Source organism: Aspergillus clavatus, genomic scaffold (assembly GCF_000002715.2).
Source record: "Aspergillus clavatus NRRL 1 1099423829799 genomic scaffold, whole genome shotgun sequence".
Classification (NCBI taxonomy): domain Eukaryota; kingdom Fungi; phylum Ascomycota; class Eurotiomycetes; order Eurotiales; family Aspergillaceae; genus Aspergillus; species Aspergillus clavatus.
The window spans coordinates 150,271-177,053 of record NW_001517100.1 but is presented as its reverse complement, the minus strand read 5'-3'; the positions used below and the strand labels follow the sequence as shown (position 1 = coordinate 177,053).

At 48.7% G+C, this 26,783-nt stretch overlaps 8 protein-coding genes across 8 annotated transcripts, besides 5 other annotated features; 6 read left to right on the top strand and 2 right to left on the bottom strand.

Annotated features, from left to right (window-relative positions):
- Nucleotides 1-374: 374 nt before the first annotated feature.
- On the top strand, nt 375-1,362 carry ACLA_065320 (RRP7 superfamily domain-containing protein; the record flags this gene model as incomplete). The annotated part of the gene is made up of 2 exons (XM_001272323.1): nt 375-1,286; nt 1,354-1,362. 2 exons carry the CDS (start codon nt 375-377, stop codon nt 1,360-1,362), a joined length of 921 nt encoding a protein of 306 aa, XP_001272324.1.
- A 949-nt stretch (nt 1,363-2,311) lies between these two features.
- ACLA_065310 (general transcription factor IIH subunit TFB6 family) lies at nt 2,312-3,261 on the top strand (the record flags this gene model as incomplete). Its single annotated transcript, XM_001272322.1, has 2 exons — nt 2,312-2,648; nt 2,753-3,261. The coding sequence occupies 2 exons, from the start codon at nt 2,312-2,314 to the stop codon at nt 3,259-3,261; spliced, it is 846 nt and encodes a 281-aa protein (XP_001272323.1).
- A 186-nt stretch (nt 3,262-3,447) lies between these two features.
- Nucleotides 3,448-3,483: a microsatellite.
- Nucleotides 3,484-7,453: 3,970 nt separating this feature from the next.
- Nucleotides 7,454-7,483: a microsatellite.
- Nucleotides 7,460-7,483: a microsatellite.
- A 1,629-nt stretch (nt 7,484-9,112) lies between these two features.
- Nucleotides 9,113-10,569, top strand: ACLA_065300 (RNA-binding protein; the record flags this gene model as incomplete). The annotated part of the gene is made up of 4 exons (XM_001272321.1): nt 9,113-9,318; nt 9,398-9,502; nt 9,558-9,701; nt 9,771-10,569. The coding sequence occupies 4 exons, from the start codon at nt 9,113-9,115 to the stop codon at nt 10,567-10,569; spliced, it is 1,254 nt and encodes a 417-aa protein (XP_001272322.1).
- Nucleotides 9,155-9,198: a microsatellite.
- Nucleotides 10,570-12,349: 1,780 nt separating the features above from the next.
- ACLA_065290 (uncharacterized protein) lies at nt 12,350-14,163 on the top strand (the record flags this gene model as incomplete). The annotated part of the gene is made up of 3 exons (XM_001272320.1): nt 12,350-12,543; nt 12,891-12,994; nt 13,043-14,163. 3 exons carry the CDS (start codon nt 12,350-12,352, stop codon nt 14,161-14,163), a joined length of 1,419 nt encoding a protein of 472 aa, XP_001272321.1.
- Nucleotides 14,164-15,123: 960 nt separating this feature from the next.
- On the top strand, nt 15,124-16,789 carry ACLA_065280 (uncharacterized protein; the record flags this gene model as incomplete). Its single annotated transcript, XM_001272319.1, has 4 exons — nt 15,124-15,369; nt 15,442-15,778; nt 15,860-16,435; nt 16,488-16,789. The coding sequence occupies 4 exons, from the start codon at nt 15,124-15,126 to the stop codon at nt 16,787-16,789; spliced, it is 1,461 nt and encodes a 486-aa protein (XP_001272320.1).
- Nucleotides 16,790-17,770: 981 nt separating this feature from the next.
- somA (putative cAMP-dependent protein kinase pathway protein (Som1)) lies at nt 17,771-20,373 on the bottom strand (the record flags this gene model as incomplete). The annotated part of the gene is made up of 5 exons (XM_001272318.1): nt 17,771-17,941; nt 17,999-18,262; nt 18,347-19,610; nt 19,682-19,833; nt 19,888-20,373. The coding sequence occupies 5 exons, from the start codon at nt 20,371-20,373 to the stop codon at nt 17,771-17,773; spliced, it is 2,337 nt and encodes a 778-aa protein (XP_001272319.1).
- A 959-nt stretch (nt 20,374-21,332) lies between these two features.
- Nucleotides 21,333-21,360: a microsatellite.
- Nucleotides 21,361-23,044: 1,684 nt separating this feature from the next.
- On the bottom strand, nt 23,045-23,950 carry ACLA_065260 (TRAPP complex core subunit BET3; the record flags this gene model as incomplete). Its single annotated transcript, XM_001272317.1, has 4 exons — nt 23,045-23,164; nt 23,237-23,428; nt 23,508-23,727; nt 23,913-23,950. 4 exons carry the CDS (start codon nt 23,948-23,950, stop codon nt 23,045-23,047), a joined length of 570 nt encoding a protein of 189 aa, XP_001272318.1.
- Nucleotides 23,951-24,347: 397 nt separating this feature from the next.
- ACLA_065250 (WD40 repeat domain-containing protein) lies at nt 24,348-25,682 on the top strand (the record flags this gene model as incomplete). The annotated part of the gene is made up of 5 exons (XM_001272316.1): nt 24,348-24,491; nt 24,566-24,611; nt 24,665-24,745; nt 24,813-25,568; nt 25,630-25,682. The coding sequence occupies 5 exons, from the start codon at nt 24,348-24,350 to the stop codon at nt 25,680-25,682; spliced, it is 1,080 nt and encodes a 359-aa protein (XP_001272317.1).
- Nucleotides 25,683-26,783: the final 1,101 nt, after the last annotated feature.

The window sequence follows — 26,783 nt, the reverse complement described above, 5'->3', positions numbered from 1 at the left end:
TGCAAGCTAGTATATTCAATGGAGACGATGTAAAAGATGAATCTGAGTGATGGATCAACTATGAAGAGATGACTGTCTGATGGTACAATTTATGATAATGATTGTGAGCCAAGTCTAATATGAGAAGCCCTGTGGAAAAATTGATGAATATCTCTAAATATGTTTCCTTGAGCCACTTCCTATCACGTATCGATCAACTACTATGGTTTCGGCGAGTAGTTAGGTAGATGAATGGTCTCCGCTGAGTCTCCGCCTTTCAAATTCATCTAATTTTCCGCAAGAGCAAAACTTCGACAACACTAAAAAACAGAATTTCTGCTGTGCAACATTCATCGAGGGAGGAACGATTGTGCTTGATCACTCTGAGAACCAAGATGAAGAAACAAGCTATTGAAGTAGCAGGTTACGCAGTCCTGCCTTTGCAGCTGCCCGAATCACCCTGTCTTGCAGAGCCTGCAACACATTACCTTTACCTCCGCCCTCATGAACCTCGCATTCCTGACGTTGACACTCCCCGTTCCCTTTTCGTCGTTAACGTGCCTGTCGACACAACCGAGCTACACCTGCGACACTTATTCGGTACTCAGCTCTCCGCCGGTCGGGTCGAAAAAGTTCATTTCGAGGGTGTCCCGACAAAGAAGAAAGGCGCTGTAGCCATTACACAGGGCAATGTCTCGAAGAACAAGAAAAGAAAGCGGGTGACAACCGACGACCTAGAGGGCCAACTCGAGGAAATCTCGCTACCGTCAACATGGGACAGAGAGTTGCAGAAGAGCGGCGCGCACGCCGTGGTGGTCTTCGCCGATAAGTCGAGCATGGAAGCGAGTCTGAAAGCCGCCTCGAAGGCCGCGAAAAAGGGCACTACAATTGTCTGGGGCGAGGGTCTCGACGACCGTCTACCCGCGTTGGGACTGCAGCGCTATCTCAATCACCACCAGGCCAGCTACCCTGCTCGCGCGGACCTGCTTCGCACCGTCAACGATTTCATGACTGTGTTCACGCACGTCGCAGAGGCGCGGAAGCGCGAGGAGGCGCGCAGAGTCCAGGAGCCCGACGAGGATGGTTTCATCACAGTTACCAGTGGGCCGAAGCTTACGTCTACTGCGCACGAGGATGAGGCTCGGGCGCTCCTTGAGAAGCAGAAGAAGAAATCGGAGGGTCTGGGTGACTTCTACCGGTTCCAGTCGCGTGAGAAGAGGAAGGAGAGACAGCACGAGCTTCTCAGGAGGTTCGATCAAGATAGGAGGAAGCTGGAGGAGATGAAACGGCGCAAGGGGAAGATCAGGGTAAGTCTTTTTTTTTTTTTTCACACCGCGTGGATGAACTGTATCGTTCTAACTGACGACTCTACAGCCCGAATAAACTACGTCTTATCCCTCTTCCACAGCATCTCCGGTTTAGCATGGCGTTTCGGAAGGTCAACACCAAAAAGTTCTTTTTTTTTCGATACTGCATAGAAAGGTTACAGAATCGGGGTCTTCAAGTAGATGTAAGTCGGACTCTCTTCTCTGCTTGTCGTTTCTATACCGGTTTCGTGATGAGCACGCTGGGGCCAGAGTAGCAAGACTCATTCAGATGTCATGCATTGCCTTCAAAAACCAGCGATATACCAATAATCTTCTCACCTCTGAAGTGGCGCATCTTCCTCATTTCTGAATGTCTTCTGTAATATTTTTTATATCCGATGCTGATCTTTGATGGAGATAACAGATCTGTGCGACGTTTCAATGGGTTTATTGAACATATTAGATACCTTAGGCCATTCAAGAAATACATGCGGGATATCGATATTCGTCCATCAGAGGACATGATATGCTTTGATTCCACTATGACTCCACTCCTTCCTAGTACAACATCTTGGCATTGATGCTTTCCCAGTACTCTTCCCCAGTCAAACGGATCTTCTCGTCGCGATGTTGTTGTTCCTGGTATTTCCTGATGCTAATGTAAGCAGTAGGCGCCATGATGAGTGCACGGATCAACAAGACTCCAAGGCTTGGCATGACATCTTCAACCTTCAAACTTTCTCGTCATATGATCATGGCCTTTTGCTTAAAATAACAAGCAATTTATTACTAGATTCCATTTCCACGAGTATTGCGGACTATCTATTCCCATAGGCAAGAAAAATAGGCATTAACGCATCACTGAGTGTGGGGGTTGGACTACCCTACGTCGCATCAAACTTCAAAGCCGAGGAAGGGCGACACATATCTGAAAGCGCATTACATCTATACTATATCAACTGATATCTATCTGCCTTTGAATTCTGGGATAGAACCGCCCTACGGGTTCAATAACATTTGCATTCATGGCCTTTGCCGCAGCTGATGGCCCCGGCGCCGGGGGCTTCATGCATCCATCTCTGCCATCACCTGCGCCGTCGACAATGTCAAACTCGACGGCGACTCCGTCTCTGCTCCCGAAACCGAGATCCCATCCACTGAAATCAGGGTCCATGAAGGAAGCAACGGTGATCAATCATATCGACTCGCACATCTTGACGATCAACCGGCGGCACGCAAAGAAGTTCAGCAGCACGTATGATGATCAGGCGCAGCCGGAGTCGGAGCGCGGCTACGAGAGTTTCCAGGAAGTAGCCAAAGACATCGAGGGGCTGGTTGATGTGCTTTGGGTGAGCGGAACTCGTACGTGTACTCAACCCACCCTCCCCGCTTTGCCGGTCTTCTCGCATCGAAGTAGATCGTGGATCGCTTTGGTTCAGAATCATATGGGTACTAAATAGTTCTAGCATCACTTCAAATACCATACCTGATATCGCTGGCGGTATTGGTCAACACATATCTCCCGGACTACCCGTTCTCCCCTAAAGCGACGTTCCGTCTGCTGAGAAAGCTGGACTCCGTGTTTACGTCTCTGCTGCTTGGGGAAGACGCGGACACGGGGGCCCCGCTCTCCGGCTTCGAGAATAACCGCAACCTCGTCTCCATGACCGAGAAGGTCCGGATCAAGAGCATCGCGGAGACATGTCGTGTTGCTGTGGTGGATGCCAGGGAGAATGACGGGTCGGCGGCGGGTGACGCGGACGGGGACGAGAGTTCCAGTGATGGGGATGAGGATATGGCTGGGGCGTATGGTACGGAGGAGTATGAGAGTCTGGGGCGTTGGGAGATGGAAACTGCCAAGGTATACGAGAAGACGATTCAGTTGCTTGGGGATGAACTGGGGAAAGTGGATGAGTATTGTGATAATAATTGTGCGCCGGGGGAAGCAAGCGAAGGAGCACAGATGATTGATTGAATAAGTAGAATTATATATTTGTTCTCAGCCAGTGTTTCGATCCCTAGATAAAAGTCGGTTCTACAGACCATCTTGGCCAGTCTCGTTGGGAAGTATACACAACAAGAGATGAGTGTCTATCTAATGTTTACAGATGCGAAACCCCTAAAGAGCACAATTTACAGCACCAGCGCTGATCAACAAGATATGCACCATACAGCTATGCACCATACAGCTATGCACTGACTACCTTTCATTCAGTCTCTTCCTTTTTTCTTTCTAACTTCGGGGTTCCACAGAGTACTTCTGGCCGTCTCGGTACCACAATTATCTCAATTCCACCCAACAAAGAGAAAAAAAAAAAAACGCGTACCAAACATCGTGATGGATCCCATTATCGGCCTTTCTTCGAGAAAAGTGCCAATATATTCTTCCGTAAACCCAAGGGTTTTGACTTATAGCGAGGGTCAGGGCCTGGGTGGAGTATGCTTCCCTTCAGTGTGTCTTTTGCTCTAAGTATCTGTTGTAAGATCATAATACAACTGATTGAGAAAGCATGGCACGGTTTTCTTAATGCCCCGGGTACTTGAGGCTTCGAGACTCTGGGACTTGGGAGCTTCGATGAGACGATTCGTTCACTGCCTTACAGTTGCAGACAGCTCATATTTGAACAAGAATTGCTGTTGTGGACGTGTTGTGTGGTGTTTGTAGTCCCGTCCCATGGTTCGATTCCTATATGTCCTCAACCGACGAAAATGCATTTCTGTATAAGTTCTTCGGCAAATTACTGATATTGATAGTAAGGCAAGTGACAGCCCTAGGTAAACCATTCTTGTTACCGTTCAAGAGCATTTGACTAGGTGCTTAGATTGATGGATTGGAATTGATCAGGCAAAGTCTCAAATACAAAATTTTACAAAAGGGCACAGAATGGTGTAATTTATATCTCGATGAAGTTTGAAAGATACACATACTCTCAGGGTGGATGTTTCTAAGGTCGTTAGTTGTACTAGGTGGACATTTGCATAGGTTGAGGATTGGGCTATCTGCAGTCTGCAAGGGATCCGAATCCTGGGGTGCACAGTTTGTCTCTGTTGATAGGACAAGGGGATGCTCCTCTTGTCTTGAAGAGAGGGTGGTTGGTGCGGTTATCTACTGTCTGCTGGACATTAGATCATCTTGTTGAAAGAGTGCAGAGTGCAAAACAAGTGGAAGTAGAGGAAGCTGTGATATCATTCATCTCTTTGACTCAGAAGAGCCTGGCGTTGTGTGTTCATCCAGGAGTGGGACCTATATCATACTTATACACCAGATCTCCCGTACATGCTCAAGGTTCAGTAGGCTGGCTTACTTGCCATGGCCATGCAAGGGCCACGCTGTCAGGGATAGCGTACACTGTACAGTGACCATGACCATGGCCATGACTGTGACCTGGACCTGGACCTGGACCTTGAGTCAGTGTGAGTAATGACTGACTTGCGGCTTTCTATCCCTTGCAGCCTTGCTCATGGTCGGGATTTTCTCTCGCGGAGTGCTCAGATTCGTCCGGCTCGCGAGCTATCTATCTACAAATCAATAAGGTAATATTCTTACTCCGTATGACCTTGATAATTGGAACTTTGATCGCGTCGCGTACGCGTTCAGGATCCCGACGAGCGACGGCGGAGGATAGTGCGGAACCAGAATCTACCTATTAGGGTATCCCGTATCTAATTCTTATCGATACTAAAAACCCACTGCTGTCAAGAGACGGAGTAAATCTCTGCCGACTCGTGGAGAACTGAGTTATTGGCCTGCGAGCCTGCGACACGACAACACGTACCTTACAGCTTACAGCGTACAGTGCGTAGGAGGCTAGGCCGGGGAGGGAAATCACGAATGCATGCCGGGAACTCCTTAGGCCCTTCTTTACTTATGACTTATGAGTTATGGACTTTGGTAGCTAGTTGATGCCAATGGAGTAAGGTGCTTCCTATAAGTGCCTTTAGAACGGGTGCCGGACTGCTAACTCCGGCCAATGACAGGATGATGCCCAGGTATTCCATAGGCGTGTTTGTTGGTGGAGTTGAGCCGGCTTTCTTGCGGCTTTGTTCTCGGGCTATTTCTGGTATTCCTTGGTTGAGACTTTGAACGCCTGAACCTGATTTCAAGAGCAAACTTACCGACAAGGTGAGTGATAGTCTTTAGGTGCTAAGTGTGTAAACGATCGACTGAGTCCCTAGAGAAGATCGAGTGTATGGAGTACTACTAGGTAGATAGATAGTAAGTTGCCTCATATCTGGAGAAATGCCACTGATAGACTGATAAGTGCACTTCCAATACAGACAGTGAAACAGATTACCACAGTGCTGGGCTTAGAAGTGGATCCTTTCAGCCTTCTTAAAATCCAAAGTTCAAAGCTCAAACCTCATGAAGCCCTGTGTTCTCTTTGTTTCTTTTCTCTTGTCTTTTTTCTTTTGTCTTTCTGGCATATCCAGGATTTGATGAGTAACTGGTCACCTCCTCCCTCACAATAGAATACCCAAGGAAGAATTCTAATAGCAATCAACAATCATTCAAACACTATTTGGACTATCTGTGGGTATTCTCACAGCCATGCCTGCCAGCCTTCCCACACTCTTGTGAATTCTCAGAGGTAACTGGTGTGGGTGTGTGGCTCAGTGGCTGCGAACGGAAGTCGATCTGCAAATTTTACTTTACTTACCTGCCTTAGCACCAGTCAACTAAGAGTCTAAAAGTGTACGAAAAGAACCCGAGGCCCATGGTTGCTAATAGATTCTTGACGAGCCAGAGGACACGCACAGGATACGATGCTTGCGAATTTTCCATGTGCAGTTCTTCCATCAGGCTGTAAGATTACCAGGCGGGTTGGATATCATGTTTTTGTTTTGTTGTTTTTACGGCCTTACTGCTTGCTGCGGCTAATTAGCTAGTAGAAAGTCTTGAGTCCTGACTGAGACCATTGATCGTATTCGAAGATGAATATGGAACCTTCAATCCTCATGCTCCTCAATTGATTGGAAAGGCATGATGCTCCTTGTAGGTAGGTGCCTAGTTTGTACTAGAGACTTACTACTAATTATCTATCTGCGTTCTGCAGGCGTAATTGATCTTAAACTTTAAATATGTTTGGCTCCATTGGTTTATCTACTTTTTGGTCATTTGACCACAGAGTCTGTATTCAATCAGCAATCTGGATGATCAATTAAAGTATTTCTTATGTCCCTATGAATCATGAATAACTAAAGAAGCTTCAGATAGGACGTAATCTGCAGGACTGACATCAAGCACTCTAGAGTAGTCTTTAGGAACACTTTAATGAGCAATCATGTATACTTCAGTGTTTCATCTAGATATGATAAAATATAGTTAATATTAGCTCAGATGTAGGTACCTATAAATTACTTCTATAGCAGTTAGCACTTAGCAGTAGCACCTTTGTCCTACAGTTCTGGATGCTCTTTCATGCTGGGATCAGCCACGCCCAGAGCTGTCAACTATGAATTTTATAGTATCTTCTACAATAGCCTAGGTCCCTGGTTGTTCTACTGAATTCAAGGAGCTTTGGAGCGTCAATTGACAGAATGTATAGTTTTTTTGATGATTTGCAAATTGGGGATATTCCTCTATACATACCGTACGTATTTCAGTAAAAAACTTTCATACCATGGTATCATAAAGTACCTACCTTACAAGACGCTTGAATTTGATATTACAGAGTACATCTAGGTAAATCCCAGTACGTGATCCCACAAGAAAACTAGATCTTCAAAGGGTGCTAGCGAAGCTAGTGAAGTAATAATAATGCAGAAGGTACAGAGCTGAGAGTACCTTAGTCGTCTTGAGTAAAGAACTGTCGACTCGTCCACTTAACTACTGGCAGATGCTAATAATGATTGTTGCTGCGCCGCCCCTCATCTCTTTCATACAGAGTACTATGTAGGTACCTAGTTCATGCCTTGTGGTAACAGTACTGTCACTTTTTAATTTCTTTCATGTATCAATATTCTCATCCAAATCTTGTTTTGTTTGTTCATCATGATTATTCGTTAAAGAAAAAGCCCCATTATGACCTATTTTCCCTCTGTTGGGTCTGCCCTAGAGTACCTTGCCTTAGACCCTAGGTATCGAGTAACAAGGCAGTAAAGCAGGTAACCTAGTCAGTAGCAGTAGTATCAGTACCTGGTATTCTTGCTCTTTCCAGGAATTCCCATTTCCTTTTTTTTTTTTTTTTTTTTTTTTTCGCACTTTTTTTCCCTCTCGCTCTTCCGCTCGCTCTTCTTCTTTTCTCTTTCTCTCTCTCTCTTTCTCCCCTCCATCATCTGAAGAAGAATATCTGACTCTTCTACCCCTCCTCCTCTTCCCTTCTCTTCTCATCATCCCCTCTCCTTTCTACCGTTGCTTGTTCTTGTCGGAAAAGACGGAGTCGGTTTGCGGATAGTTCTTGTGCCTTTTTTTCTATCTTCCACTTTTTTTCTTCGCTTTTGACTTCTCCACCTCACCGGAGTTATTCGATCTTCTCCAGTCCCTGGTGTCTGTTGTCTCTCGCCTCGTCCTTGTCTCAACGGATACTTTTTTTTCGCCTTTGCGCCACGCCTATCGAACGCATATCTTATTTTCTTTTTTTCTTTCTCTACAAGGGGGAAAAAGATATTCAAGTCGCTTCTATTTGATTACCTGGTAAGTCATCATGAATTTTATTTTCATTCTTGTTCGCCCCGCATGGTCTTCAGATCGAGACTTCTTGTCCTTCCATCACCATCACTATCATCCCTGCATTTCTTAATATGGCGCGCTGTGCTTGGAGAGACTTGGAACCTTCGCTTCGGGATTTGGACTTCCTTGTTGTCAGTCCACTGTCTTCGCCGTCGGCCATGAGAATGCGCCCGTCTTAGAGGGATATACGTCTTGAGGGGGCAAACCTGAAGTCAACCTGCTGCTTTCCGAAAGATTCATTGGCACTATCCGGGACATGCGCCAAACGATCGCTTTTTTTGCCCAGATGGGGAGTTCCCAATGGATTCAGACAACCAAGGCAGTGTCTTTCAATCATCTACTCCAACAACCTCGAGCATACAATTTGATTGTTGCGTTTATGGTTTCCGTACCGGTGGGGAAATTGGTTGGGCGGACACGGTCGCAACCGGAGCGGACTGGAACATCGTTGACGAAAGCGGCTTGCGCACTGCTTCACTTTCAATTGACCTCACCCTCAGTCGCTTCACTCAACGGAATATCGTCCAGACTCGAACATCAACCAGCACAATAATTGTCCTGGGGACGACTCAATACAGGCAACATTCAAGTCTGATTTCACCGGATTGATAACACTTCTGAAAATTCCGCCGTCTCATCTCTGCTTGACGCTGCCCTCGATTGCCTTTCATCTTGAGGTTCAAACCTGTTCTTCTCGCGATCTGATCTGCCTTTTTTTTTTTTCTTTTTTCTGGAACATGGCCTTCGTTTGACAGCCCCATTACATTCTCTTCGTTTCGGTCACTGCGGTTCTTCAGCGACGCTCTCACTTCTACATATTGTCCCGGGGCATCTCATGCCATTTTACATTGTTTACTAATATCAACCTTGATACAGAAGCGAATTATCACATCCAATCATTTTCGGGTATTGAGCGAGCGTACGCTGTTCTTTCCTTGACGAATCCAACGAATTCTCGACCAAGCGAGACGTTTTCGGAATAGAAAAAGTTCTTTCTGCGTTTTCTGATCCTTTGATCTTCAATTCCAAGGTACGCGACGCAGCGCTCCACACGTCGGAAGGTTCACAGTTTGGAATATGGCTGACTAGGTTTGGTACGCCTCAGTTACGATTATCGTGATTCTTATCATTACGAACAATTCGTTTTAAAGTCAACATGTCTTTCCAGAACTTTGAGTCTTTCCAGAACCAGCACCCCGCTGCTGATGCTGCTGCTGCCGCTCCTGGTGCTCCTGCTACTGCGGATACCACCATGACTGGCCAGGCTGACCCCACCACCGGCTCGTTCCAGGGCCCTGCCCCCGGTGAGCCCAATGCCGCTCCTGTTTCTCAGCAGGGCTCTGACGGAAAGACCACTCTTTGGTAAGCATGGCCCTTCAAGCGCACGAAAGGCGCTTGACAACCCGTGTTTTGATTGTTCTGAGATCTAATGACCATTTAGGATGGGTGAGCTTGAGCCTTGGATTGATGAGAACTTCATCCGCAACCTGTGGTTCCAGATGGGCGAGCAGGTCAATGTCAAGATGATCCGTGACAAGTTCTCTGGGTGAGTTTAGAGGAACTGCACAACCATTCGAAGGCGATCCTAATGTTGGTAGTAGGAGCAATGCCGGATACTGTTTCGTCGATTTCGCTTCTCCTGCCGCTGCTGCCAAGGCTCTGTCCCTCAACGGAACTCCTATGCCCAACACCAACCGGGTTTTCAAGCTGAACTGGGCTACTGGCGGTGGTCTCGCTGACCGCAGGTAAGAAAGATGTAGTGTGAGCCTTCCTTCTTGATGCATGTATCTAACTGAGGGTTTTGGTATGTACAGCCGTGACGATCGTGGCCCCGAGTACTCCATCTTCGTTGGTGATCTCGGCCCGGAGGTCAACGAATACGTCCTGGTGTCTCTGTTCCAGAACCGCTTCCCCTCTTGCAAGTCCGCCAAGATCATGACTGATCCCATCAGCGGAATGTCTCGTGGTTATGGTTTTGTTCGCTTCTCTGACGAGAACGATCAGCAGCGTGCTTTGACCGAGATGCAGGGAGTTTACTGCGGCAACCGCCCCATGCGCATCTCCACTGCCACCCCCAAGAACAAGGGCCCTGGTGTTGTTCCCGGTGGCATGGGCATGCCTGGCCCCGCTGGCATGTACCCCCCCATGGGTGCTCCTCCCATGGGCTTCTATGGTGCTCCTCAGCCCATGAACCAGTTCACCGATCCCAACAACACGACTGTCTTCGTTGGAGGTCTTTCTGGCTATGTCACCGAGGATGAGCTCCGCTCTTTCTTCCAGGGCTTTGGCGAGATCACCTATGTCAAGATCCCCCCTGGAAAGGGCTGCGGCTTCGTTCAGTTTGTTCAGCGCCACGCTGCCGAGATGGCTATCAACCAGATGCAGGGTTATCCCATCGGTAACTCCCGTGTGCGCCTGAGCTGGGGTCGCTCCCAGAACAACTCCGGCCCTGCTGGCAGCCCTTACCGTCCCGCTCCTCCCCCGCCTCCGATGTACCCCTCTATGGGCATGCCCCCTGCGCACCAATACGGTGGTTTTGCGCCTATGAAGGTTGGTAGTCTCAAGAACACTTCTGAAGCCCCTCAATCATCCGATGAAGCTCAGTTTGATTAACGAAGACTGTACAGTAAAAAGCGTTCGTTATTCTGAAGCACCTGCAGGAGTTTTGCGTCATTCCAACGATGGGTCTTTTGTGTCATAACACGTTTGCTATTTATCACTGCGAAAGCTCCCCTCTATAGCTCTTGATGGGCATTTTCTCCTGTGCTACTTATTTGATCGCCTGTGAGCGCTTTTATTCTCCGCAAGATTGAGCTCCTTATTTCAACCTATCTTAGTGTTTCTCTCTTTTATTTATCAAGTCATTCCCCCTTTTTCTTATGACCTTTGTTGATCCCCCCGTGCCTCGATGTTACCTTGATTTATGCTGTGCTCAGCTCTTAGGTTATGTTACTCATGTAACAGCAATTGAAATTGTTGACGCGCTTTCTTTCCCCTTTTCCTTGACTATGATTTGACTCTTTCCCTTTATTCCTTTCCCCCCCTTTCCATATCTCCTATACACTACGGGCAGGCATTCTGCGAAAAGTTCCTCTCGAGTCTTTCTCACGAAGCAATCCAATTCAACTGTATTCTGCTCTGAGGATGTTACGTCATGCTTTTTGCTAAATTGATGGCCTGTACAACAACACCCTTGATTACTCTTCTCGTTTCTTTCGATCTAGTTTCTGAAGATTCGTCCTTTCTTCGCTCATTTGGTGCTCTTTCCTGTGCGCATGAGATCTCGATCGTTTATGGGCGGGCTGCTTCCCCCTCATTCCTATTTGAAAGGCCGTTGTGAGATGGTTTGTATTCTCTCTCCTGATTAACTTTCCATCTGCGTGTTTGTAGCCATTGGGAAGACAGATATGCGTCGGTTCTTCGTTCCTTTCTGGCTCAGTATCAGGAGGTCAATGGGTGGTCTATTGCGAGACTTCAAGCACACTCTGGGCGTTCTAGTATAGCAATCGTTCGTAACCTTTTTGTTCCGCTGCTGGGATTAGGGAGGTCTTCTGCTGAAATGCTCATGCGGGTTTGGCGTTCATTCTCGTGTCAAATTGTCTGCTCTTTACGGATGATTCCCCCTTTGCTGATGCAATGAGCTCTGATATGTTCCTCTAGTTTGTCTCCCTATAGTCACATTATCATGTTTATGGATTGGGATAGCGAATTTGAACCTCAATGCGCCTTCGCCATCTCCGGTTCGCTGTTGGGCACTGTCAAACCAGGTTATCTGCTTACTGCATACAAGCTGTCTCTTAATGACGGTCACTGGCATCCGCCGATATCGTAAATATTCGTTGACTAAATGCATGATGGACGGATAGGGTTATGTGATGTCGCAGCTGTCTGTTACTCTCCTTCCGTCCTCCTTCCTTTTTGGGACCAAACGGAGCCTCACTATCTTCCTGTTCTTCTGCAAAGCAGGTGCGTCCTTTGACTTTCTGTGGCTACTCTTCTCTCTACCCTGATTTTTTCCCAGCTGTCTTTGCTCGCGAGGGCCAGGCATATAGGACTTCTCTCTGTGCCTTGTCTGGGCATACATGTGCTTTCCATTTACTTCAATATTCCCTAGCAGACCCCTGTTTCATGATTCATTGCTCCCTTCTTCCAAGAATCAAACCTGCAGCAAGCCAGAATGCGGTACGAGAATTGGGACGTGCTTCTTTTCCCGGAAAAATCCAAGGCGCCTGTCCAGGAGTTCAAGACACAATGCTTCGTGCATCAGGAAGAAGGTCAGCCCCATGACCCCCAGCAAGTGTAGCGTCACTGCATGCATGTGCTCATGGATGACTGTCCAGCGGAATCCTCCTATGTTAATAGTTCTGCCATCGTTAATCCTGGCTCTTACTACATGCCACGACCCAGCTTGGTCCAGCTACCCATTCTGGCTACTTTTATACCGAGCCTGCCACCAAACACTCCTTTCCGAGTGTCCGTTCATAGCTGGGAAAAGCCTCGGCCAAGTCTGTTGACAGAAAGTCTGATGCAGCCGGACGATGCCCTGCTCTTCGAAGTCCGAATTTTCATTGACGGACTGTGTGTCTCGTATGTACTCCGCTCCTTGAATACAGCTTACTCGAACACTCGAAAGATATACTAAGTCCACATACTATGCAGGGGGAGTGTGTTTGGTCAGAGAACTAACTGGCCACATGTTATTGGTACGTCCCAAAATCCATACATCCCATACTTCGAGGAAAACCACTGACAGTCAGTTATTTCCGCTCAGAATTGAGTTCCCGTCTGTATTCCCTTAATCCCCCTCACCCGACGAGTCTAACATATTTAGCAGATGTCGATAGGAATGGTGAACAGGACAATCTGCGTTTCCCACCTTTCCACAATGAAATCCTGGAGCAAAAGCACTGGGAAGCAGGGGACCTTCATGGAAGAATCAGAGTAGTAATAGCTGAGGGACTTGCTCGGCCAAACCGCAATCCACCGATTGAGAGAGTCAAAGATGTGGTTGCATTCTCCTTTCAGCACGCACCTCTGCGTAAGTTGTTGCTAGTATATCTCTTGCTCTTGGCTGACTCAAGTCCAGAGGTTTTGGAGTACTCAAACATCGCCTGGCCTAACGCTGGTATGTGGAATCGTGGAAAACGCATGTTCAAGTACAATGCAGGTAGTCTTGGGAGCGGCACAAAGGAGCAGGAAGACCTCCATGGCCACTCCCCAAGTCGACCGGAAAACCGGGGGTCAGTCACTCTGAACAGCCAAGTTAGCAATCCAGCACTCTATACTACCTGGCAGCAACGGAATTATCCACCACTTCCTCCACCTCAATGGCAGAATAAGGAAGCCACGTGGGCGCCTCAGGAGTCATTCATGGTAGACCCTTTCATTGACCCCTACGTCCTGGACCCCGCTGCCCGCCACCGAGGGGCAAGACCGTCTTGGGAGGATATCATTATGCCTGATTATATTTCCAACTCATCCAGCAGCCGTGCGTTTTCTAGTATGACTGGTATCAGTTATGAGCATAGCAAGCAACCTAGCCTTGTTGCTCCGATCGATGAGGAATCGTATAATCAGCTCATCGAGGGTGTCAGTCCACCAAAGCCACTGGCTTGCAGCACCCAGGCCTCCACAAATGCTGCGCCGGCGGCTCCCCCGATGGCAACTAAGCTTTCTTCTGCTGCAGAGGAGCGCTCTTCAACTTATGTCAAGAAGGGAAGGCGTCCGTCAGTGCTGAAGGAACTGTCCCAAACTGAAACCAGAAGCGTTTCTGGCTCCAGCGTCAAATCAAATCTACCTTCTGAGGGGATTATAGAGGCCACCACGACATGCAAGCTGCACGTGAGTCCAAATACCCATGTGAAAAGTCGCAAAGAGGGTATCACGTCAGATAATAAAGAAAACGACGTTTCGGGCGAGACATCGCGCCAAGATCACGACAAGATTGATCATACTCCTACCAAGATTATTGTCCGGACAAGTGGGAATGTTGAGACCCCCAATGAGTCCCAAAGACGCCTATCGACCAACGGTTCTGCTCATGGAGGAGTAAGCCTTGCCCCCGAAAAAGAGACTCCTGTGTTACTCCCTCCGTCCAAGAACTTGTCCGAGGCAGGAGACCATGATCCATCAGCAGGTTTTGATGATTTCTTGGACTCGAGACTTCCGCTGGCCGATCCCGTTGTTCAAAGCTTGGAGATTGACTGAAGCATAAGAGCCTCGCGTATTCGTGGCGGCTGACTTTCCATGCCGGGCTTCCATAACAATGACTGTTCAAACCTTTGAATACAAATTTTCACCAGACGCTGACGGATGAACCAACACTCGTTGAATATATACATGGCTTCATTGTGTATCATTATTGGCTATAACCACACTGGAGCCTGGCAAGTCCCGCTCCTCCCAAAACGTACGACTCCTTGACCATGAGGTTATTCAGAGCTTTCCACATAACATACCGCAAGATCGATGCATCGCCCAAGCTTACAAGTAGGATTGATTGTAGCGTTTGGTTCAAATGGACCTCTATTCGTATAATAAGATGTTTAATGGGAATGAGTGGTCCACTTGTATGCATGACTGAACCAGTCTTTAGTGTTCTCGTCTGAGAGAGACATCTTCGATGTGGCAGAGTCTATGCTGGATCTTGAACAGTAAGAGCTAGGGGTGAGAGTGTCGGCGCTGCTGCCATATTTAGCAGGCACTCTCCTCGACTGCTGCCATCGACTATTTGCCCGTCTTGTATCACTTCTCACCACTTCTCATCCTTTGTACTTGTGTTCATCTTCTTCCCCTCAACTCTCTTTTTTTTTTCCCCCGAGAAGCTCCCACCCAGATCTGCTTTTGAGGAGATATATCATCATGGAGTTGCCCGAGAATAGCAACCGTCATTCTTTTGGAATGCCCTCGTTACCTACAGCCAAAATGAATCAACAGAATCTTCAAACGAACTCTAGCGGTCAGCTGCAAGTGCGCTCACATATCTGTCCTTGGATAATGGCGCCCGTTGACACGGCGAACAACAACCGCTCTCCCTTCTCTTTTGCTTCGGCCTCTCAAAGCTTCTCACGTTGGCCATTGACTTCCTCTCCGATGCTTGCAGATGTCTTATCACCTGCAGAGAGGAACACTGCAGCTAATTTTGGGCGGCTAAGTCCTGTGACCGACATGAATATGCAGTTGGAGGATGGCGAGATTGTCTCTCCTCGCACTGATTCTCGTGGTCATGCAGTGCCAGAACCACCTGCTGCAACTCAAGGGGAACAGGTGCAGGGAGATGACTCTGTTCATCGTCTGCCTGCTACTGGTTCGGCTATCAAAGTTGAAGATAGTGGGCAAACCTCCGGGGAATGGAGTCTCATAACGTGTAGAAGGGACCCGCCTCGCGTGGATGTAACACCCAGACATCGAAAGGTACGTGAATTGTTGGGTTGATTGATAGTGCAGTGTCAAGGACGTTATCTGACTTGGCCCTCATCTCTGCAGACCCCGACAAGACGCCGGTCCTTGGCCTCTTTTGGTATCTCCGAGCTGAGCGAGAGTCAGGTACTCTTCTACTTGGGTGTTTTGGGAGTTGAAGCTCTTCTGCTTCCGAGATTCCAGTACACCCGTTGTAGTAAGAAAGGGATGTGGCTGTGCAAGCTCACCATATACGGTCACACATTTGACTTGGGTCAAGCCTTTCATACCAAGTTTGAGGCCAGGTGTGAGGTAAGCCGAAAGGCCATGGCAAGGCTGCAAAGGCAGTTTCCGGACTGGACTGTCCCCGAGGAGCCTAGAGATGGTCTCTGCTACGGCTGGGATTGGGTTGAAATTCTGCGTGGTAAGGAAGGAAGCCTAGCGATCCTTGAGAGAAATGATCATGACATATGCGATGAACAGGCTGACGAACATTACTTGCCAGAATATTGCATTCAAAATGCCTTACCGGCCCCGGAGTATACCAAATACAATCACAAACAAGGCTACCGTCATGTAGTTGAAGTAGCTGACACCTCACATTTCGGAGCGCTCAAGCATTACACTCGTGAGAGGGATTCGAGAAACGCCGCTGCCCATATGGCTCTACATACATTGCTGGTCTCCAAGAACGAGCCGCCTTCAGGCTTGTGTGGACCTGTTGCTTTGTGTCAGTCCGATCAAAGTCAGCTAGCCCTCGTTCCCAGGGAACAAATTCATGTAGACGATTCAGGCGCCGGCATTCGTCATCCTTTCGCGCAATATCGCCATCTGAAAAGGAGCGCTGATGATGGCAGTCAGGAGACTACTAGAGGCAACCGTAAGAAGGCTAGGACCCCGTCCACCAGAGATGTGCAAGGAATTTGGGAGGGCAATGCGAATCTTCTACCGCTGGCGGACAATGTTCGATTGCAGCCAGTTGAAGAGCCCGACAAGAAGGACGAAAAGAGATGGAGTGTGACGCCTGCAGAACTAGAATTGAGATTTAATGGGCTCGGTCTCTACACCTGGAAGCTTCGAGGTGAGCCCATGTCTGTTACGCTGGCATGCAATACTCTGACTTGTTGCATCAGAGATCTGCCAGCTGCTTTCCCTGGAAAATCCGGAGATCAGAACGACTAAGAAAAGCGTCTCAGGAATGGAAACAAACGGCGACTACAAAGTCGGTGCGTATTTCAAGGATGACCCGTTCCTGGCCCGCGCGAGCCCAGTTGGACAGATAGAGTTCAAGGGCACGGTCTTCGGGGCGCAGCAGGCATGTGCCCGCGTGGTGATCGAGTACCTCATCAACATGGTGAAGGAGGACACTCTGCTGGAAGACCAAGCGGCGCAGGAACGGGATCGGCTGAAGAACTGGGGCAATACAACCTTCTAGGTTCGTCGTGTCAGGGATGTTCTGGTCAAAGCAGACCCGGAAGGCACCTAGCATTCAAGAGGGGGGTAGATAGCTGGGTGGCTCCTCGATACTGTCTGTCTAGAGTCTATAGAGGAAATCAACTGAGCTTGATTGTGTAACGCACAGCCTATATGTACGATTATGGAATCGAAACTCTGCAGACGTCATCTCAGAAGATGCACAACAGTTTTGATTCTCTTCTATTCCGAATCGCCATCCACGACATGAGGTAAATGGAAAAAGTGCCATCCCAAGATCCTACTCGATGAAAGTACTCGACTGGCTTACAGTTTAAGACAGGCAAAAGATGTAACGAATGAATGTATGCAACTTCCTCAATTCATAAAGCCATTCCCGGAGAGGATACTCTCGTTTGACTAGGGTCTCATCACTAACGCCGCAACGAACAAGAGCCACAGAACGGAGCCAAAGTGGAGACAAACGGAGAAAAAAAAGTAGATTCGGAATCAGCAACAAGAGGAGTTGAAGAAGCGCGGCGTACAAGACACATTTTTGAGGACGTGAATCCCGAGCGCGTGGGAAGCAGAGAGACGATCACCCCCATCTGCACTTGACCCGGGTGCCCATTCGACAACTCAGAAAGAATAAAGTATTAAGTAACGAAGTCGAAAATATAAGATAGTCGGAGAAAGGAGGTAAAATGAAAGGGCTCATAGTCACAGATACTCGGCTGAGTCAATGCCATTGCAGCCATAGCAGACTGGAGGATGGCATTCCGTTTGGCTCGCAGAGAACGAAGGAATATGCATAGATGAATACAAACCAACGCCAGTCTTGCGGCAAAAATATCCAATTCATGTCAATTGACAGTAACAAAGGAAATGAGAAAGGGAGAAGAAAAAAAATCGAGATAACCGAATAGCACAAGCGAGGAAGTTTATGGAATGTACAGAACAAGGGTATAATGGAATTTAGAAACTGAAGAACCGTCCGGCTCGTTTATAAGCCATCGCCGGCACCGGTCTCAACACCATCTGTTGGGTAGGATATGTTTGGGTCGAATCCGAATCCAGCAGTATCCGCATCGGTGTTAAGGAAGGTGTCAAAGTCGAAGTTCTCGAGAATGTCGGGGTTCTCTAGAGCGCTGAAATCAAGGTTGAACGCCGACGCCTAGAATTTGTGATTAGAAATGATTCACACAACACAATTGATGACAAAGTGACTTACATCTGGGATGCTGAGGTCATTGAAAGATTGCTGGGTTTGGTCTGGGGGAGGCTGTTGCACAATAGGCTGAGGTGCCGGTGCGGATGTTGGCTGCGGAGCAGTTGTTGTGACGTTCGGTCCAGCCTTATTGAAAGAGCTAGGATGTTGAGTAATTGTTGGCGTTGGAGGAGTTGGGGTTGTTGGCGGATGCTCAGCTTCTGAAGAAGGTGTAGCAGCCGTATTGGCGGCAGCGGCCGCAGCAGCAGGGGTCTTCTTTGTGGCCCGCTATAATGATGTTCAATAAAAGTGATGACAAACAAAGACGGAAAGAAAAAGAAGGCACTTGTAAACAGGGAATCGAAGACGTACCTTTCGTGCAGGTTCCTTGGGCTCTTTCTTCTTCGGCGCAGCCTTGCTTGGCTGGGGCGTGGGAGTTGCAGCTGGGTTTTGAGGAGACTGGGGCGCTGCGCGACCAGCATTAGGACCACCAACTGGCGGCGCCGAAGGGGGAGGCATCGAATTCTGCTGAGGTGTTCCCGTCGGTTGAGGTTGTTGCGCTGGTGATTGTTGCGGCGCCATGGGCTGGCCCTGCTGTTGCCAACTGGCGGCCGCGACCCGGTTGGCTGCTCCGGTAGGAATGGGTTGGCCCATCTGCGGACCGGTGAAAGCCGGGTTGGAACTTGGCGGGCGCATACCGTTCGGGCCGGCCATCGCATTGAAGAACTGACCGCCGGCCATCTCGGGTGGCATCTGGCCGGCATTGAAATTCATCGCAGCGGGAGATCCGCGGTTCTGAACCATTGGATCACCGGCACTCGGGGAGCCTGGCAGGCCGGTTTGAGGCATCTTCGGGGTTCCTCGCTTCATTTGATCGTTGGGGTTCGGTGACGTGCCCGCCCTGCTGCCTTGGGGAGAGGTGCCTGGGGGCAAACCCTGCTGCCCAGGCATTGGGGGCTGACCGTCAGCACGAGACATGCTGTCCTGCTCTTGACGAGCCATCATCAAACGCCGCTTATTCTGCTGTTCGAGCAGCATGAGCTGCATTTGATAATCCTGGAGCGCATGATTACCGTGCTGACCGCCAGGTGTCTGCATCCCCGCGCGGACCTGGGCCATCGGACCATTCGCGCCATAGTAGTCCCCGTTCATCGGATACATACCCTGGCCGTCTGGCATAGGCACCAGATCAGTCTGGTTCGGCATGACACCGGGGTTCATTAAGCCATTCGGGATGCCCTGGTTATTCAGTGCTGAGCGCGAGTGATGAAGGGCTAAGTTCTGAGCATATACCTGGATGGATTTCTGCTGAGCAGCTGGGCCTGGCTGCTGGAACCCTGGAAACTGGGCCGGATTGATCGCCCGCGGATTGAGCCCATTCTGCATCAATAACGCCTGAGGATTCGGTTGACCGGGCATACCCTGGCCTTGTCCCCGCCCGTTGGGAGCCAATTGTTGTCCATTCATCGGGCCGTTTTCGAGACGTGGTCGCTTCGACGGTGAAGGGGCATTTTCGGCGGAGGAGGGAGACTGCGGGCGATGGCCGTTCATGTCCATATCAGAATGTTCTCGTTGCATTTGCTGCATCATCTGCATTTGCTGGGTCTTTTGGAACTGGGCTAATTGTTGCTGGGACCTGTTGAGTTCTCGATCAGTACATGTTGATCGCAAAATGATGACGAAACGAGATCTCAGAGGAGTGCGTACAGGCCGCCAGTGTTATTTTGCAACACAGTCTTTTGAAGATTCGCAGGAACCATGCCGTTGCGGCGCATATTGAGCGGGCCCATCTGTCCGGGCATCACTGGTTGCTGCCGTAACAGTTGGTTATGCTGCTGTTCTCGGAGTCGCATCATATTCTGCAGAACTCAAGTTAGAGGGGCACCACTCGCGTCAGGGCCAATGACAGTTACCTGAGTATGCTGAAGATATTGCCGCACATCATTACTGTTCCCTTTTTTGCGTTGGGCCCAAAAGAAGTCCCAGAAAAGACTGAACCAGTCGAGCAGAAATGAGGACTGTTGGCTTTCGCTAGCGAGATTGGGGCGAGGAAGGTCGTCAGGGATCTTTATCTTATCACCGTCCTTGCTATCAGTCATCATCGCATCGCCTTCAACGCCATTCACATCGTCACGACGATGGCCCGGGCTGGTTTTTGTAGGTGGCTCCGTGTTCAGTTTGATCGACTCATCTTTTACGAGAGCCCTAGCACACTCGTGATAGCCTCGCTTCAGAAAATAATCATAGATATATGTGTTAAGGTTGTTGATCATCGTCTCCGGTATGTTGTTCACATTTCCATCGTTGCGAGGAGCCGTGGAACCGTTATTCATCATAGGAACACCACCCACGGGGCCCCCAGCCCCAGGGTTCATCCCTGTAACATTCATCTGATTCATGGTGGGTCTACGAGGATTCAACCACCCTCGTTTGCTGCTGGTGCTCTAAGAAAGCCGTCGGCAATAGATCGGTGCAACGCGCATCCACCGTCTCGGGGCGAGAGCTCTCACCACAGGTCGAAGACGAGGCGCGTGCCGAGATGGGGAAGGCAGTCGAGATGGAAGAGGCGAAGTGACCGGCGCTTCGAACCCGATGCGTGTAAGGGTTTCAAACAAGACTTTCTCCCGTGTTGAGCACGAATGTGGGATCGACAGGGACCCTCAAAGTGTCCGAGCCAAGTCCGAAAAGTGTCACAAAGAATCTACCGACGCGAAGTCAGAGAGTCCATTCCCATGGCAGGTCAGAAACCGAATCGTGATGATCACCCACAGTGAAGACAACTGTAATCCTTTTCAAAAACGGACGCGAATGAGGAGAACAAAGGGCGCAAGCGAAAAGATCCAATATGATACAATCCGTGATCTGTTCCTCTGAAGGATTCTATTAAGCTTCGATGAAGGTGCGATAAGGACTATAGGGGTAGAGTAGATGAGTTGGTCAGAAACTCGAAATAAAAAGAGAGCGCAATTAGATCGGCCGCAAAGGGTGAGTGCGATGAGCGACGCGAAGAGATGAAAGGCGCACGACGATAGTGAAGCAACGGGGACGGCGCTTTAGGGGAGGCGGGTCAGATAATGCCCCGGCGGGCACCACTTTGGGATGAAGAAGAAACAGAGTCTTTTCAGGTGAGAGATACCTCAATCAAAATCCAAGGACAAGGCGATGAAGATCATGAGATTGTCGGCAGATCCAGCCAAGAGTAAACTGGGTGGAGGGAGAGGAGTCGGGTGGTGATATTTGGGGGGGGGATGGAGGAAGAGGTACAGAAGGAGAGGGGAATAAGTTGGGGGAAAAGAGGCGAAGGTTAGGACAAGGTGGATGAAGCGGTGGATCTGAGGAGATCTGAGGAGGTCAGTTTAGGAGGAGGAGGAAGAGGAGGAGGAGGAATAGTTGGTGGCAGTTAGTCGTAGGTTTAGAGTGGGTGACTTGGGTGGGAGGACGTGGATATCCAGCGCGGTGCCTGGAGATGCTGGGCTGTCCTTCACTTTCAGTTCTGCCGTTCGGCTGGGCGTGGATCGCTTGTTCGGCGCGGATTATCTCGCTCGGAACGCGGCGGCAGGGCTGGGAGATGCGGCGATCTCGCGTATTTCTGAGCATGCAACAACTCCCAGTGCAAAGCGGCAAAAAAATATGAAGGGAGGAGGGAAATTGTGAACAGGAAATTTGATCCGGGACCGAACCAGAAAAAAAAAAAAAAAAAGTCCGGATAGAAATGAGAAATACTCAGTATTTAATAAGGCAATCTGATACGAATCCCCAGCAGGATCTCAATGTTCAAGGTAAAAAAAATAAAAAATAAAATAGAAGAGAAAACTGCCTGCCTCCTAAAAATTAAAAAAATACAAGAGGCGGGAAAAAACTACAGTATCTCGTTGGTCAGGGTCCCGCAAAATCATTCATCCGTGACTGGAACAATCGTTATACAATGAGAGACGCGCCAGCAGAACGACGGCAGTACGGGCTGTCTTCTTCCAGCTGACGGTCAAGAGGGTGAGATGATGAAGCAAGGAAGAAAAGAAGAAGGTCGGATCATCCATCGATAAAATAAAGCTATTGGGGGTAAATGACGATCGATTTCATAGGATCGAGAACCCGAGCTGGGTGTATCGCTTGTATGAGGTATACAAGCTGCATGCTTGAGTGACCCTATCTGTCTACGCCATCAATGTACGTACCTCCTCTGTACAATCCTGCCTTACACTCAATGATCAGGTGTGATTCCCGCATGGTCCGATATCTTCAGTTACTGGTATATAGTTGGATAGATAGAAGCTACCAGAACGTCAAACTGCAATCTAGTAAATGCAAGGTAGATGTTGGGCTACCACTATCAGATGATAGGTGCTCTTGGCCGGTACGTTGATGATCCTTGAATCATACCACGGACACAGTTTGCGATCATATCATTTCCCCTCAGTGATGTGTGTAGTAGGCCTATGGGTGCTGTCATGGATTGTTATCTGTATTTTCTGTAATATCAAATCAGTTAATCCTGTCAAATCCCTCGCACGCCCCCTAGAGTCTATCTAAACGTGTCTCCAAGATGTAGTCTTCCAGGTCGGATATTGCATAACTATGTCAGCATATTAGGTTTGACAGAGGCGATCATCTAACTCCATCTGGAATTTAATCTCTGGGAGTAAGAGATAACGATGGGTGATGGAAACTGTCTCTTTGGCGAATGGCAAATTGGCGATAGTATTTACAGTCAAACCACTAAGAATACTAAGCGACTAAGAGTACTAAGAAACATTAAGAATAATATGCCTCCAGAGTCCCGTGAATCGGACCGTACCTTACGGTTCTTCCTGTCTGCGTAGTGGGATAGACAAATGTAATTGTTGCCACAAATATACGATGAACGAGATATTTGCCTTCAGGCGTTTCTTGCCTTTTGAGAAACATCCCTCATATATTTCTGGGGGAAATTTTGGTCTAGCCGAAAGATAGAAAGTGCACTGTCGTTAGTTGAAACTAAAGGAGTCCGATAGAGAAGAACAGCAGAATCCCAGAACACCAGGCGCCTCGGTAGTACGGAAGAAGTGTCAAATCAGACATCGCTCATCAAAATCACTCCTCATCAGGCGGCATCTCGTCCTCGATGTATCGGACTAGCGACACTCGCATCTCCGTCGTATCATCGCCTCTGAGGATATCGCTGACAAAGTGAGCTTCGATTTGCATTTGTACCTGAGAGCGACAAGTTGTATTGTCAGCCTTTCGAAGCGAGAGTGAAGATGGCAGATGCAGTCTGCGACTTACCATCTCGAGTGCCCCTCGTAATACACCGCACAAGATATTAGAGAACCACAGTTCATCTTGCGCCCTTCCGTCATCCGGGAGTTCGACAAAGTCCGCCAAAGGATTCTCGTCGAAGATCAGAGAAAACTGGCTGTTGTCGCTGGTCCAATTCGTCACAGTAGGGGAAATGTTCAGGAAGATCTTAAAGCCAACCTGTGACCAGTATTGATGTTAGTGACCGAGAAGTACTTCCAGCCGCGACGGTATCATCGCATAGTCAATCGAATCATACCTTCGCGATCATATCGGCCGTCTCCCGGAAGTTGGCGCATCGACCCATCCCGGACTTGGCCAGGAAGTCTTCAATCAGTCGCATGCCGATGTTGTAGCCCATTTTATCCAGCTGTTTGTTGACCTCTTGGTAGTTGCTATCGTAGTCCTGACATAATTGCGCGACAATCGTTCCATACGTCAACGTCACCAACTCCGCGTTGACCTTGTCAACCCTCGTCCTGGAATTGACAGCATTAGTTGACGCACTCGATTCGACACTTTGTCCGCTCGCTCAACAAAGGGTCATTGGCGAGGATGCATAGCAGCGCTTAGCTTACTGACTTCCAAAGCCTATAGTTGCAGGTTAGGTCAATAAAGCTGTAATCAACTGATACGTTACAGAGTCCAGGAAGGTAGGACTCACTCTTCTCCAATCCGAGAGACCTTGGTTGTGGAAGACATGTTTTCTTTCTTGTTCCAGACTGATCAACTACTATAGCAAGCGATTAAGTCGAATGTCTGTGTGAAAATGAATTAGGGATAATTGTCAAATGCGAGCTGCGGATACCTCGCATCTCCCCGCTGGAGTCGGTGGATCAACCAAGCAGGGCGGAGCTTCTCTGCGGGTGGGCCATAGATTCGCGTCTAGCGCGGCTCGCTGCCTTGCGCGTTTAGCATCAAGCCTGGACAAAAGACTAACTTGCTACTCAATGACGGTTGGCTGGCCTTCAGATATCTAGCTTCCAATTGCCGAACAGCTTTTTGATATATTCCTGTCAATCCGTGCATTGGCTTTTTTCTTTCCTTCTGGTTTATTTCCCCAGTACTGGGAATTTAGTGAAAGGGTTCTTCCGCGACGATGTCGGGCGAAAAAAGACCTGCTCAGCAAGCCTTCGGCTCATCAAATCAACTGGTCGTAAAACGAAAGAAGTCCGATGGTGATCTCAACGCTGGCACAGCCGTTGTAAAGAGCTCCTCTCAGAATGGAACCCTCGTGCAAGCAGTATGTCCCCTCTACCGTCCCATGGAGGACTCAATGCTATCTCGAAGGAATTGTCCTTCTAACCACAGTTGCAGATTCCTCGCACCAGTGGCCTTGATGCCCCCATTATGGAACTTACTGGTAAGCCATCTGCGCTCAACCCGTTCGATGTTGAACTAATCCGACTTTCGCAGGTCATTCCGGGGAGGTCTTTGCTGTACGATTCGACCCCACCGCGCAGCACATAGCATCTGGCTCGATGGATCGGTCTATCTGTAAGTCGTGGCCTGGATGTGATATTTTATCTCAGTTCTTCTGACATCTCTGCGTACAATCGAACAGTATTATGGAACACCTACGGACAATGCGAGAATTACGGCATCCTTACGGGACATCGTGGAGCGGTCCTTGATTTGCAGTGGTCACGAGACTCACGGGCGATCTTCTCTGCATCGGCAGATATGACCATTGCGGACTGGGATGTAGAAACTGGGCAGAGAATACGGCGCCACGTTGGCCACGAGGAGATCATCAACTGTCTGGATATCAGTAAACGAGGTCAGGAGCTGTTGGTGAGCGGAAGCAACGATGGATGCATTGGTATCTGGGATCCACGACAGAAGGACGCTATTGAATATCTTGAAACGGAGCTTCCCATTACTGCGGTCGCTCTTTCGGAGGCAGGAAACGAGATTTACAGCGGAGGTATTGATAACACGATTTACGTCTGGGACCTTCGGAAGAAAGCTGTCGCGTACTCCATGAGTGGACATACGGATACCATCACATCACTGGAAATCTCGCCGGATTCGCAGTCGCTTCTTTCCAACTCCCATGACTCGACAGTGCGCACTTGGGATATCCGACCTTTCGCGCCGACCAACCGGCACATCCGTACATACGATGGCGCCCCTATGGGACTCGAGAAGAACTTGATTAAGGCAAGCTGGGACCCGAAAGGTGAAAAGATTGCGGCTGGAAGCGGTGATCGGAGTGTTGTGGTTTGGGATTTCAAATCCGGAAAGCTTCTGTATAAGCTTCCCGGGCATAAAGGCACGGTCAACGATGTACGATTTTCGCCGAATAATGAACCTATCAGTGAGTCACGCCGGTCCTCCTTTGATTTTTTTTTTATGTCGGAATAACTAACCAACTCTAGTCGTATCTGGATCGTCGGATCGAACCCTCATGCTTGGCGAACTCGGGAAATGATACTCTCACAACCGGACTGATACCTGATAATTCACATATCTAACATATCAAACTCCACTTTTCTCCTGTGTATCCCGAAGCAGTTGATGGTCACTCAACATGGTGTTGAATGGTTACTATGTACGGGTAGTCGGGTAGTCGGGTACGCCTTGGAACTCTGCACATCGCAAGCGCACCAAGGCATACGTCTGCTTTTCGTTCACCCAGTACCATCGCGACTCTGTCCGGGGAAATGGCTCTTGAGGTGATGGCATAGAGTCGAAGCCGCATCCCCAGGCCGATCCAAGGCACCGAACCTGAATTATGATTGGTAACAAGCCTCGAGACATTAGGATGGGGAAACCCATCATTGTGGGTTTCAATCTTCGGCTATCGAGACTTGGAAATCGGCGTAATTATTGACTCTACATCGGATATGTCAGAAATATTTGTACCTAACATCAAGTCACCCTGCATCAATGTCCAAAGATCGGTCGGTTTTTACAGTGGACCTAAGGTTCAGCCGCACTATTCTTGGAGTAATTGACATATGAGATATGAGCACGTAATCGCTATGTATGTGTATGGAAATCTTCCTGGTATATACCAGTACGCTGAGCCAAGTCCCCGCTGCATGGCATGGTTCATGAGCCATCTACCATTCCGAATGAGATGTGAAATGACTGACCATATGTTGAGGTGTGGCGTTCAAGTTTGATGGGTGTTCTGAAACACATGGCGCTTGGCGTTGGTGTTTGATCAAGGTCTGACCATCGCATTGCGGTAGAAAGGAGAGAACCATTCCGATAGTCGGCTCTATGATGCTGTATACTTGGAGCTTTCGATGAATCGACGACATTGGCAAGGACGCAAGGGAAACTCATAAATCATTCATCCTCAGCATAGATAGTCGATCTACCTTTGATCTTCTCCTCGATGGAGAAAACAATGTCGCAAGGTCATTGAGCAAGGTCGTACCGCGTACGTAGACAACGTGGGTCCTTCAGGGGTTCATCTCCTGTATCTCGATCACACTAGGCACTGTTGGGATTATTATTGACCTCCGCGGTTAAAATAGCCACCCAGCCTGACTTATCTACTAGTTCCTCCTCCAGACTCCAG